This window comes from Natrix helvetica, assembly GCF_964273705.1.
Source record: "Natrix helvetica genome assembly, chromosome: 7".
Lineage (NCBI taxonomy): Eukaryota > Metazoa > Chordata > Lepidosauria > Squamata > Natricidae > Natrix > Natrix helvetica.
Genome location: NC_138558.1, coordinates 3,738,593 through 3,753,006, shown reverse-complemented (window position 1 = coordinate 3,753,006; position 14,414 = coordinate 3,738,593). Strand labels below are relative to the sequence as shown.

At 49.0% G+C, this 14,414-nt stretch overlaps 1 protein-coding gene across 2 annotated transcripts in view; it reads left to right on the top strand.

Annotated features, from left to right (window-relative positions):
- Positions 1–14,414, top strand: part of ATRN (attractin) — a 186,040-nt gene that overhangs the window by 57,714 nt on the left and 113,912 nt on the right. For both annotated transcript variants that reach the window (XM_081960346.1, XM_081960347.1), the window contains exons 5-10: positions 1,023–1,228; positions 2,427–2,595; positions 4,864–4,954; positions 6,263–6,506; positions 9,395–9,578; positions 12,048–12,202. In XM_081960346.1, the coding sequence (XP_081816472.1) occupies positions 1,023–1,228; positions 2,427–2,595; positions 4,864–4,954; positions 6,263–6,506; positions 9,395–9,578; positions 12,048–12,202 (1,049 nt within the window). The remainder of the gene's footprint in view (positions 1–1,022; positions 1,229–2,426; positions 2,596–4,863; positions 4,955–6,262; positions 6,507–9,394; positions 9,579–12,047; positions 12,203–14,414) is intronic.

Sequence of the window (14,414 nt, the reverse complement as noted above, 5' to 3'; positions counted from 1 at the left end):
ACTGAAAGGTCTGCAAGAAAACCACCAACCTCAGTTCCAAGGACGGTACGGTTGTTGTTGTTGTCCTCCTCTTCCCCCTTCCCCCCCTTCACAAAGCCCACTCCTCCTCCTCCTCCTCCTCCTCCTCCTCCTCCTCCTCCTGCTCCTCCTCCTGCTCCTGCTCCTGCTCCTCCTCCTCCTCTCTCTCCTTCCCCTACTCCCTTCTAGCACTGAAAGGTCTGCAAGAAAACCACGAAGCTCAGATAGCACCAAGGACCCCATAGTCGTCCTCCTCCTCCTCCTCCTCTCCCCCCTCCACAAAGCCCACACCCTTCTAGCACTGATGATGTTACCTAGTTGGGTCATGAAACGTCTGCAAGAAAACCACCAAGCTCAGAGAGCACCAACACAACTCCACAGTCATCGTCTTCTTCCTCCTTCTCCTTCTTTCCTCCTCCTCCTCCTCCCGCTCCCCTTCCTCTCCTCAAACCGCATTCCCTTCTAGCACTGGTGATATTGCATAGTTGGGTCATGAAACGTCTGCAAGAAAACCACGAAGCACCAAGGACCCCACAGTCCTCCTCCTCCTCCTGCTCCTCTCCCTCTCCCTCCCTCCGTCCTCCTCCTCCCATTCCTTCTCCTCTCCTCCTCTCCTCCCCCTCCCTCCTCCCCTACTTCTCTTCAAATCCCCCTCCCTTCTGGCACTGATGATGTTCCCTAGTTGGGTCATGAAACGTCTGCAAGGAAACCGCCCAGCTAAGGGAGCATCAAGGAGCCCTCCTTTCGACTCCCGAGCTACAAATACTCTTTGCTAAAATCTTTTCTAAAAATGTAGCTGCAGCTTACATTTTTTTTCTTTGCGTAGCCTTGGGAAACCCTGAGGAAAAGGGGAGTAGTAGTATTATTTTTACCTTGAACCATCTGTGCACCACGGCTTGATTCACTGGAGTCGAGGGGGGACTCTTAAGCTCTGGGGTGCAGTTATCCTGCCAGAGGCTCGTAAAAGGAACGCACTGATTTGAATCTTGGGATTCTCTCCGCAGCTTTAACGTCTGCCCCCAGAACTGCTCGGGCAGAGGGGAATGTCGGCCTGGGAACGGCAGCCAAGCGGTGGAATGCGAGTGTTGGGAACATTGGAAAGGAGAGGCCTGCGATATTCCCAACTGCCCGGAAGACTGTGGCTTTCCCGAAAGGGGTCAGTGCAGCGTGAACGGAACTCAGGGCTGCGTCTGTTACCCTGGTTGGCAAGGTAGGTAAAAAGCCTCAATTGCACAGCTGGGCATTGGATGCCGTGAGATGCTTTTAACCGCAACCTGCCCCGCTTTTCTAAGCAAATCTTTACACTTCCCCACGGATGTTGAAGGAGGAGATGCATTCCAGTCTATGGCCGGGGTCTCCAACAGGGAGAGAAAAGGACCTTAAAATGAAAACATCGCAATAACAGCCCTGGGGCTCAAAAGCAAAAAAAAAAAAAAAAATGAAAATAAAACTGAGATTCAAAAGACAGCGTAAAGAAAAAAGAAAGAAAGAATCTGATTCTGGAATTTTTGTTGTCCTTACCAATGTAAACCGAATTTGCAATTAGTTGGAATAGATCTAATAGAGCCACAAGTAGGTTTGTTAGGTATGTTTGATCTTAATTTGGCAGGAAGAAAAGACAACTGAAAGAAATGAGAAAAGGAAAGAAAGGGGGGGGGGGAAGAAAAGAGGAAGGGAGAGAAAAAGGAAGAAAAGGAAGGAAGGAAGGAAAAAGGAAGGAGGGAGGGATGAAGAAAGAAAGGTGGGTGGGAGGGAGGGATGAAGGAAGGAACCATTTATCTATAATACAATGCAAGACAATAGAATTGGAAGGGACCTTGGAGGTCTTCTAGCCCAACCCCCTGCCTAGGCAGGAAACCCTATACCGTTTCAGACAAATGGCTATCCAACCTCCTCTTAAAGACTTCCAGTGTTGGGGCATTCACAACTTCTGGAGGCAACTTCTGTTCCACTGATCTGAAGTGGTATAGGGTCTCCTGCCCAAGCAGGGGGTTAGACTAGATGACTCCAAGGTCCCTTCCAACTCTATTATTCTATGTTCTATGAACTGGGCCACAGAAGCGATAGGGAAGCACCTGTACATTTGCGTCCACCACTTGCACGAGCAGCAGGCGAGTGCGTACGCCCTCCGTTTGCCTGTCTGTTCAGGTTCAAATCCAAAGTTTCACCTCTTGCTAGGCCATCCTCATTTAGCAACCACAGTTGGTGCTGGCAACTCAGTCGTTAAGCGTTGCGGTCACTGTGTGAGAAAGTCCGCGATCGCAGTCATGAATATTTTAACGGAAACTCACTCAGCAACATAAATTGGGGAGGGGGGCTCACTTGTAGCCATAAGTCGAGGACTACCTGTCCGGTCCTATGTTAAGATACCCGAGGGTGTAACGGAGGGCGTGTTTTGCCCCTCATAGGTGTCGATTGCTCGGTTCCTCTTCCAGCAAATCGTTCCTTTTGGACCCGGGAGGAGTTCTACACCCCCAAACTCCCACGAGCGTCTCACAAAGCTTTGGTCCAAGACGACCTCATGTGGGTGATCGGTGGCTACATGTTCAATCAAACGGACTCTCAGATGGTCTTGGCGTGAGTAAAAAGACTTTCTTCCGGGCAGATTTTAAGCGGGGAATGAAATGTAAATTTCCACAGATTAAATCCAGCAAGAAATTGTTCTGACCGAGGCTTCCCGAGAGCCGGAAGCCAACTCCTTGCCCCGACAAAAAAACCCTTTTATTAATTTATTGTGAATCCTCTTCATTCCCATCCATCAAAGTCTTTCAAGGGAGGATTTACGGTCACAGACCTTATCTGGCTTGGAGAGCTGCCAGGCCGAGATCTGCAGAACTTAAGCAAGGAGTCTCGCAGAGTCACGAACCAATTAACACGAACCGAGTGCAAAAAAGGCCGAGGGGAAATGTCATGCACGCACATGCTCATCAGGGCCGTACTCGGGAAAAGCCGAACGCCCGGGATCTGGCATGCATGAGCGCCTGACCATCAGCTGGCCGGTGTGCATGCGCAGACTAGTTTTCGGCAACGCCATGCGTGCAAAGGGCAGCTGATCGTCGCGTGCGCCTGTGCGCCAGAAATCCGGAAGATCAAACAGGCAAGGCCGCTCGTGACGGGCGACATGGCTTTGCGTGCCACTTTGAGCACACGTGCCAGAGCTTCGCCATCACGGGAGTAGGCTGTCTTCATGGCTTCCGTCAGAAGGTGATCATTTTTCTCATCGAACATATGGGTTGTTTTTTTTTTTTCTTCTTCACTCTGGTGCTCTACCTGGTGGGTGCTGAATATGGTAATTTAAAGTTGGACCATTGATTATTTTGTCCCTGGTGGGGTTTTTCTCGCTTTGGAGGTTGTTATTTTGTGTGGGCGAACTGCATTGATTTGTTTTCTTGGAGAAGAAAACGGAGAAGATATAACTTTGCATTCTGCAATAAATTACGTCACTGTTTGATAAATGCTCTTTTCTGACAGGGGGGTCTTTGGGGCTGTCTGACCTGGGTTCTTTGCTTGCAGACGTTTCCTTATCATACTAGGGGATATCATCAGGGTTAAAAGGGAGTGGTGCTTGCTCTCAGTTTACATACTAGGGGCTCCTCCTCCTCCTCCTCCCCCTCTCCGCAAGCCCCACTCCCTTCTAGGACTGATGATGTTACCTAGTTGGGTCATGAAACGTCTGTGAAAAAAGTAGCAAACTCAGAGAGCACCAAGGATCCCTCAGTTCTCCTCCTCCTTCTCCCCTTAACCCCCCTGTTCCATCTAGCAGTGATGATGTTACCTAGTTGGGCCATGAAACGTCTGCAAGAAAACCACCAAGCTCAGAGAGCACCAAGGACCCCACAGTCCTCCTCCTCCTCCTTTCCCTCCTTCCTCCTCCTTCTCTCCTCTCCTCCTCCTCCTCCCCTTCCTCTCCACAATCCCCATTCCCTTCTAGCACTGATGATGTTACCTAGTTGGGCCATGAAACGTCTGCAAGAAAACCACCTAAGCTCAGAGAGCACCAAGGACCCCACAGTCTTCCTCCTCTTCCTCCCTCCTTCCCCCTTCTCTCCTCTCCTCCTCCTCCCCCCCTTCCTCTCCGCAAGCCCCACTCCCTTCTAGCACTGATGACGTTCCCTAGTTGGGTCATGAAACGTCTGCAAGAAAACCACCAAGCTCAGAGAACACCAAGGACCCCACAGTCCTCCTTCTCCTCCTCTTTGCAAGCCCCCTTATAGCACTGATGCTGTTGCCTAGTTGGGCCATGAAACGCCTGCAAGAAAACCAGGAATGTCAGAAACCAGCCAGATCCCCCTCCTCCATTCCACAAACGCCCCTCCCTTCTGGCACTGACGATCTTACCCAGCTGGCTCATGAAAGCCCTCAAAGCTCAGGGAATCCCGGGGCCCCCACCGCTCAACCCCTGAGCTACTAATATTCTCCTTGATTCATTTTCTGAGTCTTTAGGATTCTCCGAAAACGACACCGGGGCAAAGAAAACGTGGGCAATGCCTTAATGTGTGCAGATCCCTAAGTCTTCCAGAGGTGACGCTGTGTCTTCTTTGGCTCCCTCCCAACAATTCCCAAGCGGGGCGCGTGAGGTTGCTATTAAACCAATGCCCTCCTCTTCCCATTGTTTCCCTCCATGAATAGTTTTGGGCATCAGCGCCAACCGTTTCTTTGCTATGAAAAAAAAAGCAGAATAAGCCGGGCCCTAAATCAGCTTTACTTTTATTGACGTAGCAGGTTCGTCCATAAAATATCTCCTGCATTCCCCCACCCCCTCCGGCTTCCTTTATTTTTCTCCTTCATTGCGGCTTTGTTCTCCCGTGCGAAAGGCTTTGTGTTTTTGTGCTTTTTATCGCCCAGGTATAATCTGCAGTCCAGAGAATGGATGACCCTAAGCAGTACCGTAAACGCCGTGGGAATCAGATATGGGCATTCCATAGCCTTGCACGAAGTAAGTGGCGTTGTTTTTTTTCTTCCTTTTTTCCTTTGCCTTCTTGAGACTTTTCTCATTTGGCTCGGATACGAAATCAGCACAGGGAGTCCTTGAGTTATAACGGCGCCGATAGTGACCGTTCGGCGTTACAGTGGCACTGAAAACATGGCTGTGTTTCACACTTACGACCATTGCAGCATCCTCCTGGCCCCCTGATTAAAATTCAGATGCCTGAATTGCAACGGACTCTATTTATGACCGCCGCAGTGTCCCACGATCGCCTTTTGGCGAGCAAAGTCAGTGGGGAAGCCTGATTCCCTTAACAACGGCGTCCCTAAGTGAACAAGTTCAGTAATCTTACTTAACAACCATGTCAAGAAAAGTCGTGCAATGGGGGAATATCCATATTTAACAAATGTCTCCCTTAGCGACAGAAATCTGGGGGTCCATTGTGATTGTAAATCGAGGACTACCTGTAAAATCAAGGGTGAACGTAGTAATCTGGGAACAAATTGCCCCCGGTCCCTTTTTTTCCTTGCATTTTTTAAATGCAGGTAGTCCTCGACTTACAACCACAATTGATCCCCAAATTCCTGTCGCTAAGGGAGACTTACAACAGTCCAGTTACTGACCATTCAAAGTTACAACAACACTGAAAAAAGAGACTTATGATGGTTTTTCACACTTACGACTGTCTGAGTATCCACATGGTCACAGGGATCAAAATTTGGGCACATGGCAACTTTTTCCTATTTATGACGGTCACAGTGCCCCAGGGTCACGTGATCTCCTTTTGCGACCTTCTCATGAGCAAAGTCAATGGGGAAGCCAGATTCACTTAACAATCATGTTACTCAATGAAGAACTGCAGTGGTTCACTTAACCATCCTGGAAAGAAAGGTCAACAATTGTCTCACTTAGCAACTGAAATGTTGGGCTCAATTGCGGTCTTAAGTGGAGGAATGCCTGTTATAACTCCGGGTAGAATCCGAACGTGTTCATCAATACTGTCAGGGTAATGATTTAAGAGCTGACCAGCTGCTACGACGATGTAATGCTGAGAATGAGTCTGCAAGGTTTTTGGGCTGTTATCACTTTAAGAGCCTGTAATAAGAAGAGGCCCTGTTGACATCTTTGTGTGTGCTTCCTTGCTGTAATTGCTGATTGCTGCTTGTTTGAGGTCTGACTATGTGTATGTATATATTTGTAGATAAAATCACTATTTAAATAAAAACCTCTGTTTACTGTATTTGCTCTTGGGTTGTCTCACAGTCACACTGTGCGCACTCTGACGGATGCCCTCTCTCTGCAACCTGTTTCTTCTAGAACAAAATCTACATGTACGGAGGCAAGATAGATGAAAGCGGCAACGTAACCACGGAGCTCTGGGTCTTCCACATCTCCAACCATTCCTGGGTCCCCCTGGCGCCGAAGGCCAAGGAGCAGTATGCCGTGGTGGGCCACTCCGCCCACATGGTCACCCTGCAGGACGGCACGGCGGTAATGCTGGTCCTCTTCGGGCATTGCCCTCTTTACGGCTATATCAGCAGCGTGCAGGAGTACAATCTAGGTGGGTGTTGGCTTGGCGTGACTTTCACTCTTGGGTAGAATAACAGAGTCAGAAGGGACCTTGGAGGTCTTCTAGTCCAGCCCCCTTCTCAGGCAGGCTACCCTGCACCATTCCAGACAAATGGCTGTCCAGTCTCTTCTTAAAAACCTCCAGTGATGGAGCATCCACAACTTCTGGTGGCAAGCTGTTCCACTGGTTAATTGTTCTAACTGTCAGGAAGTTTCTCCTTAGTTCTAGGTTGCTTCTCTGCTTGGTTAGACTTAGAACCCAGTCGTCGTCCTTTTCCTCCTCCTCTTCCTCCTCTTCCTTCTCCTCCTCTTCTTCCTCCTCCTCTTCCTCCTCTTCCTCCTCCTCTTCCTCCTTCTCCTCCTCTTCCTCCTCTTCCTTCTCCTCCTCTTCTTCCTCCTCCTCTTCCTCCTCTTCCTCCTCCTCTTCCTCCTTCTCCTCCTCTTCCTCCTCCTCCTCCTCCTCCTCCTCTTCTTCCTCCTCTTCCTCCTTCTCCTCCTCTTCCTCCTCCTCCTCCTCTTCCTCCTGCTCCTCCTCTTCCTCTTCCTCCTCCTCCTCCTCTTCCTCTTCCTCCTCCTCTTCCTTCTCCTCCTCCTCTTCCTTCTCCTCCTCCTCTTCCTTCTCCTCCTGCTCCACCTGCCCCTCCTCTTTCTCCTCCTGCTCTCTCCCCTTTCCACAACCCCCCCTCCCTTCCATTACTCATGATGTTCCCTAGTTGAGTCATGAAATGTCTGCAAGAAAACCCCCAAGCTCCGAGAGCACCAAAGACCCCTCATTTCCACCCGAGCTACAAATATTCTCCTTTATTAATTTCCCTGACGGCTTCTCCCTTGGCCTCCCAGCCTCCCTTGGCAGAGATTCCCCTCTCAGATCTTTGTCCCTCTTCGTTGCTTTTTCCCCAGCTCTCGTCGTTTCCATCTCTTCCTCCTTGATCCGGTATGAACCATAAATCCTCTCGAGCCGAGCTGGTGTCTCTTCTGCGGACTTCTCCCTGGTGTTGCATTTTGTGCCCGAATTTCTTAGACCGCAGGGTAGAGACAAGCAGTCAGATAGAAGTGCCGAACACAAACGGCATATTAGCTCTTTAACGTCCTGCCTGCTTAGCTTCTGTGTTTGTGTGTGTAGCAACAGAGCTTCTGTCAAAGGTGCTTTTTAAAAGAGGTGCTCGGACTTTCTGGTTTCTCTTTGAAGACGTTTCACTTCTTGTCCAAGAAGCTTCTTCAGCTCTGACTAGATGGGGGAGGCTGGTCATTTGCATCCTTTTCGGAGGGTCGTTAAAGCACTTGGAGGTTTACCCGTGTCCTCAGGATCACCTGCATTCCCCCCCCCCCCGAAAATCCGTTCCTACTCCCACCCCATTCAAGGGTCTTCACCCCAAATTGCACAGCTAAAAGTCTGTAGAGATTCTCCGTCATCCAGGTCATGGTTGTCCCAGAGGTGCTTTTTTTCAGGAGGCAACTATTCTGTCAGAGCTGAAGAAGCTTCTTGGATGAGAAGCAAAACGTCTTCAAAGAAAAACCAAGAAAGTCCAGTTGCCTCCAGAAAAAGCACTTTTGGATACAACGATAACCTCGATGACCTGAGAATCTCTACAGACTTTGAACACAACTTCTGATCATCATCCAGACGTGGGCATTGACACGATCTCTAGCTAAGAAGCTACTATTGAGAAAGTCCTCCCTTGAAAACAAGGAGAGGTATCGGTATAGAGAGTCCTCAACTTAAAACAGTTGATTTAGTGACCATTCAAAGTTTCAATGGCACAGAAAATGTGACTTAGGACCATTTTTCGCACTTCGTTGTTGCGTGATCTCGTGGTCCAAATTCACACGCTTGGCAGCTGACGCAAAAGGTGATGGGATGGTGCAACGGTCGTAAGTGTGCAAAACGGACATCGGTCGCTTTTCTTCAGGGATGTCGTAACTTTGAACAGTCACTAAATGAACTGTTGTAACCTGAGTACTACCTGCCCAACAACCCTCAAGTCAAGTAGCTAAAATAATTGCCATGATGGAGGATTGTGGGTTCCCGGCATCTTCGGAGAACAAGTCACAGGTGGTCCAGTCTGTAGTATCTGAAAATTCAGCATAGCTTGCTCACATCTGCCTTTCCGGTTGCCCCCGCTTTGTGGCGGTCATTCAGTTATGGCCGCCACCCCCACTGCTGATTTTAAGGATTTTTCTCCAACCTTGGAAGAAACTGCTGGTTTCTCTAGATCAGTGATGGGTAACCTTTTTGTTGTTGGGTGCCAAAAATGCGAGGGCGTGTGTGTGCCATCTTGCGCGTGTCCCGGCACCCATAATGCAAAGCGTCCATGCTTCCCCCCCCATGCATGCCACACTACTCGCCTCCAAGCTGAGCTTGGTATTTCCTCTGGGAAGCTGGGGGAGAGTGTTTTTGCCCTCCCAGGTGATTCAGGGAAGCCTCCGGAGCCTGGGGAGGGCAAAACATGGGCCCAGTGGGCCAACCGGAAGTTCGGAAACGAACTTTGGGCCCATGTTTTGCCCTCCCTAGGCTCCGGAGGCTTCCCTGAATCCTGGGGAGGGCAAAAACGGCCTCCCACGGCCCTCCGGAAGGCCAAAAGCCAGCTGGGCAGCATGCACATGCACGCTGGAGCTGATGGCTCGCGTGCTGGCAGATATGGCTCCATGTGCCACCGGTGGCACACATGCCATAGGTTCACCATCACAGCTCCAGGTCCTCAGAGCCGTCTCTTCTTCTCCCCTGTCCCTCCAGGACAGGTTTCAGTCCGAAGACCTCCCGACGGCAGTTTGTCCGGCCCGGATTTCCGTGCGGCTCAGCAGTGCTTGCTTTTTTTCCAGCCGGTCTCGCTGCGATGCTTCCGGCTTCTCACCCACCTCCGCCCTTTCCTTCTCTCCTAGCCACAAACACCTGGAGCATTTTACAAACCCGAGGAGCCCTGGTGCAAGGGGGCTACGGCCACAGCAGCGTCTACGACGAAAGCTCCAACTCCATCTATACGCACGGGGGTTACAAGGCCTTCAGCGCTAACAAATACAGGCTGACAGACGACCTGTACAAATACGAAGTTCGTAAGTACAAGTGGTAAGTCTGTGTATTGAGTTGCAAAGTCTGGTGTGCACATGTGCGTCTGTGTGGGAGTGCAGCTTAGTTGTGATTCTCCCTTGGAGAAAAGCCCGCAACTTGAGTTTCTCCTAGATTTTCAGCTCCTGAAGCACTTGCGAAGCGATATATAAGTCTAAGTGGTATTGCTATTCTCTCTCTTTCCCCACTTCCCTCCCTCTCTCCTCCCTTGGCATCCTTTTCTTTCTACCTTTTTTTTCCTTCCTTCCCGTTGCTGTCTTCGTCTTTCCCTTCTTTTTCCATGTTTCACTTTCTCCTGCTCCCTCCCTCTCTTATTTTCCTTTCTCTTTTTCTCTCCCTCTTCTTCCCTTGCCTCCCTCCCTCCTTTTTCTTTCTCCTTTTCTTTCCTTCCCTCTGCTGTCTCCTTCGTTTCCTTCTTTTTTCTCATTTTTTTCTTTCTCCTGCTCCCTCCCTCTCTTATTTCCGTTCTCTTTTTCTCTCCCTCTTCTTTCCTCTCCTCCCTCCCTCCCTCCTTTTTCTTTCTCCTATTCTCTCTTTCTTTCTTTCTTTCTTTCTTTCTCCCTCTTGTAAGAGCCTGGTGGCGCGGTTGTTAGAATGCAGCATTGCAGGCTGACACTGCTCACTGCGAGGAGTTTGATCCTGACCAGCTCAAGGTTGACTCCTCCTTCCATCCTTCCGAGCTGGGTAAAATGAGGACCCAGATTGTTGGGGGCAAGGGGCTGACTCTGTAAACCACTTAAGAGAGGGCTGCAAAGCACTGTGAAGCGGTATATAAGTCTAAGGGCTATTGCTGTTTTCCTTCTTCCTTCCTTTCCTCCCTCTCTTAACTCCCTTTCTCATTCTCCGTCCTGGTGGCACGGTGATTAGAATGCAGTATTGCAGGCTAACTCTGCCGACTGCCAGGAGTTCGATCCTTACCGGCTCAGGGTTGACTCAGCCTTCCATCCTTCTGAGGTCGGTAAAATGAGGACCCAGATTTTTGGGGGCAAGAGGTGTGACTCTATAAATGGCCTAGAAAGGACTGTAAAAGCACTGTGAAGCGGTAGATAAATCTAAGGGCGATTGCTATTTCCCCCCCCCCCCAAAAGAACATATTATTGATTTGTGCAGGAATAAGATCGGTTCAACTCACAAAGGAACACGAAGCTGTGCAGTATAGATACACGCCTGTCTTAATGTGATATAGGAACAAAGAAATGCCATGGCTAATTAAGCCACAAATGTTTGGGGAGTGACTGTTTTAGTTAAGACATTTGGTTCCAGCTGAGAGGAGAGAAGCAGCCGGTGCCTATTTTAAAACAAGGTAGCCTTTGTTTCAGCCAGCGGATGCTGTAAAATTGGAGAGGATATATATTTCCTTGGAAAGTATTTCAGTGCTGGCGCATTTTAAATTGGAGCATCAAACTTAAATATGTACGTGGTTAATCAGACAGAACCTTATCTTGTTTGTATCAAAGATAAAATCGTATTTTATGCTTTGACTAGAGATAAATCTCACTAAAATGTTGATGAAAGAAGAGGAATATAAAAGAGATAAGGCAGGAAGGAGCGGGCCAATGTCTGTCTCAGGATCCCCTGCGAGTAGGGAACGATGGGCCTTTTATGACCCCTGGACTTCAACTCCCAGAATTCCTGAGGCAGCATGAGGAAACTATAGCCCTATTAGGACTTCTGGACTTCAACTCCCAGGATTCCTGAGCCAGCATGAGGGAACGATGGGCATTTTATGACCCCTGGACTTCAACTCCCAGAATTCCTGAGGCAGCATGAGGAAACTATAGCCCTATTAGGACTTCTGGACTTCAACTCCCAGGATTCCTGAGCCAGCATGAGGGAACGATGGGCATTTTATGACCTCTGGACTTCAACTCCCAGGATTCCTGAGCCAGCTTGAGGGAACGATGGGCATTTTATGACCTCTGGACTTCAACTCCCAGGATTCCTGAGCCAGCATGAGGGAAGATGGCTGGCTCAAGAATTCTGGGAGTTGAAGTCCACAGGTGCTAAAAGGGCCATTGTTTTCCGCCTCTACCTTAGGAAACTACAATTGTTCTCTCCCCCCCCCCCCATTGTTTTAACACAGGTGTATGGAAATTACTGGCAATTTTCTCCCATAACGGAAAAAAAAACCATGGGAGAAAGATTTAAGGGGAAAAATAAGATCAAATAAATTTCTCAGTCCTCTCCGCGGAGTCTTAACTCACTTGATTGGGACTCGGTGATTCAATTTCATTTCTTTTATTTTTCCTTTCTCGCTTTCTGATCCTTCGCTGCCTCTCCGAGAAACATTATTTGGTCTTCTTCTTCTTTTTAATACTTAAGGCAGGGGTGGCTGGGGAATTCTGGGAGTTGAAATCCACAAGTCTTAAAGTTCCCAAGTTTGGACACCCCTGACTTAAGGGGACAGCCTACAGGAGCGAGAGGGCGGTGGCTTTTTTGAACCCCTGTTTCTTTCCTTTCTTTCTCCAGGACTATCCTGAAAGAGAGCCGCTTCTCCCGTTATTTGCATTCGGCAGTCATCATCAACGGAGCCATGCTGGTTTTCGGAGGAAACACCCACAACGACACCTCCATGAGCCAGGGGGCAAAGTGCTTCTCTTCAGACTTCATGGCCTACGATATAGGTACGCCCCATCTCGGCCAGGCATTAAATCCCCAGTGATAAAAAAGACGCGGTGGGTCAGGAGCTAAGACGCCGAGCTTGTCGATCAGAAAGGTCGGCCGTTTGGCGGTTCGAATCCCTAGCGCCGTGTAACAGAGTGAGCTCCCGTGACTTGTCCCTGCTTCTGCCAACCGAGCAGTTCGAAAGCACGTAAAAAATGCGAGTAGAAAAATAGGGACCACCTTTGGTGGGAAGGGAACAGCGTTCTGTCCGCCTTCGGCATTGAGTCAAGCCTGCCAGATGACCACGGAGACGTCTTCGGACAGCGCTGGCTCTTCGGCTTTGAAACGGAGATGAGCACCGCCCCCTAGAGTCGGGAACGACTAGCACAGATGTGCGAGGGGAACCTTTACCTTAATAAAAATGAAATGAAAGCGAAGACTACCCTTTTCCGATAGTATAAGGTAGTCCCCAACTTACGACCATAGTTGAACCCAATATTTCTGTTGCTAAGGGAGGCATTGGTTAAATGAATATATTTGAGTATTGGCTAAATGAGTATGAGCTGCTCTAGTACGACTTTCCTGGCCACAGTTGTTAAGCGAGTCACTGCAGTTGACAAGTCAGTAACCCGGTTGTTATGTGAACCTGGCTTCCCCCATTGACTTTGCTTTTCAGAAGGCTGCAAAAGGGGATCACGTGACCCTGGGACACAGCAACGGTCATAACTATGAGTCAGTTGCCAAGAACCTGAATTTTGATCATGCAATCATGGGATGCTGCAAAGGCCGTAACTGAAAAACGGTCATAAGTCACTTTTTTTAGTGCCGTTGTAACTTTGAATGGTCACTAAACGAACGGTTGTAAGTCGAGGACTACCTGTAATTTGTTTGGGGGACAATGGAAGAGACCACATGGGAGGTTTCCTGGCATGGTTCTGCTTGAGTTCCTGTCCCTTGAGTGAGAGATTTCTTCAATCTATTAAAAAGGCGAAATCCATTATAGGATGCCCTTCACTTACGACCACAATTGAGCTCAACATTTCTGTTGGTAACCGAGACAGTGGTTAAATACGTTTTGCCCCATTTTATGACCTTTCTGGCCACCGTTATTAAGTGAATCCCTGCAGTTGTTAAGTTAGTAAACCGAGTTGTAAGCGAATCCAGCTTCCCCATGGACTCTGCCTATCAAAAAGTTGCAAAGGGGGGGGGAATCACATGATTCCCCCCCCCAGGATGCTGCGGCCGTCATAAATACGAGTCAGTCAACAAGCATCTGAATTTTGATTGTGGGAACGCCTCAAAGGCCGTAAGTGTGAAAATGGATCGTGTGTCACTTTTTCCAGCGCCCTTGTGACTTCGAACGGTCCCTGAACGAACGGTTGTAAGCTGAGGACTACCCGTAGATACGAAAATAGACGTTTGATATGAAAACAGAACTTCCGTCGTAAATGTGATTTTTTCCCCTTCTCCTGCCCTGCTGTGTATTCAGCCTGCAGAAACGGAGGCTCGTTTGAGTCCCTGCAGTGACAGGAGACAATTAATTTCAGTCCCTCTTTTAATGCAAACCCACTTTAAATCAGGCAGCTCCAACCTGCAGCCTGAGGGTCATGAGTAGCTACTATTGCAGCCCCACAAGAATGGGAGACGGAGAGTTCTAGTTCTGCTTTAGGCATGAAAGCCGGCTGGGTGACTTTGGGCCAGTCGCCAGGAGACTTGAGAGTTCTAGTCCCGCTTTAGGAATGAAAGCCGGCTGGGTGACTTTGGGCCAATCACCAGGAGTTGGTGAGTTCTAGTCCTGCCTTAGGTTCAAAAGCCAGCTGGGTGACTTTGGGCCAGTCGCCAGGAGACTTGAGAGTTCTAGTCCCGCTTTAGGAATGAAAGCCGGCTGGGTGACTTTGGGCCAATCACCAGGCGACGGTGAATTCTGGCTCCGCTTTAGGCACCAAAGCCGGCTAGGTGAGCTTTGGCTGGTCCCTTCCTCTCAACCCACCCCACCTCACAGGGTTGTCGTTGTGGTTAAAATATGCCGTGGAAGGTGTTTTGGATATGTTGACCTCCTTGAGATATTTGTCAAAATAAATGCCGGATACAAATGAATAAAATAATAAAAAAAATGAAGGACATCTGTAATTTATACACATTGACTTTGTTATATATTTCATAGGCGGCCCAAGGCAGTTCCTCTTCACTCAGTGTGGCCCAGGCGAGCCAAAGGGCTGGATAAACATGGTT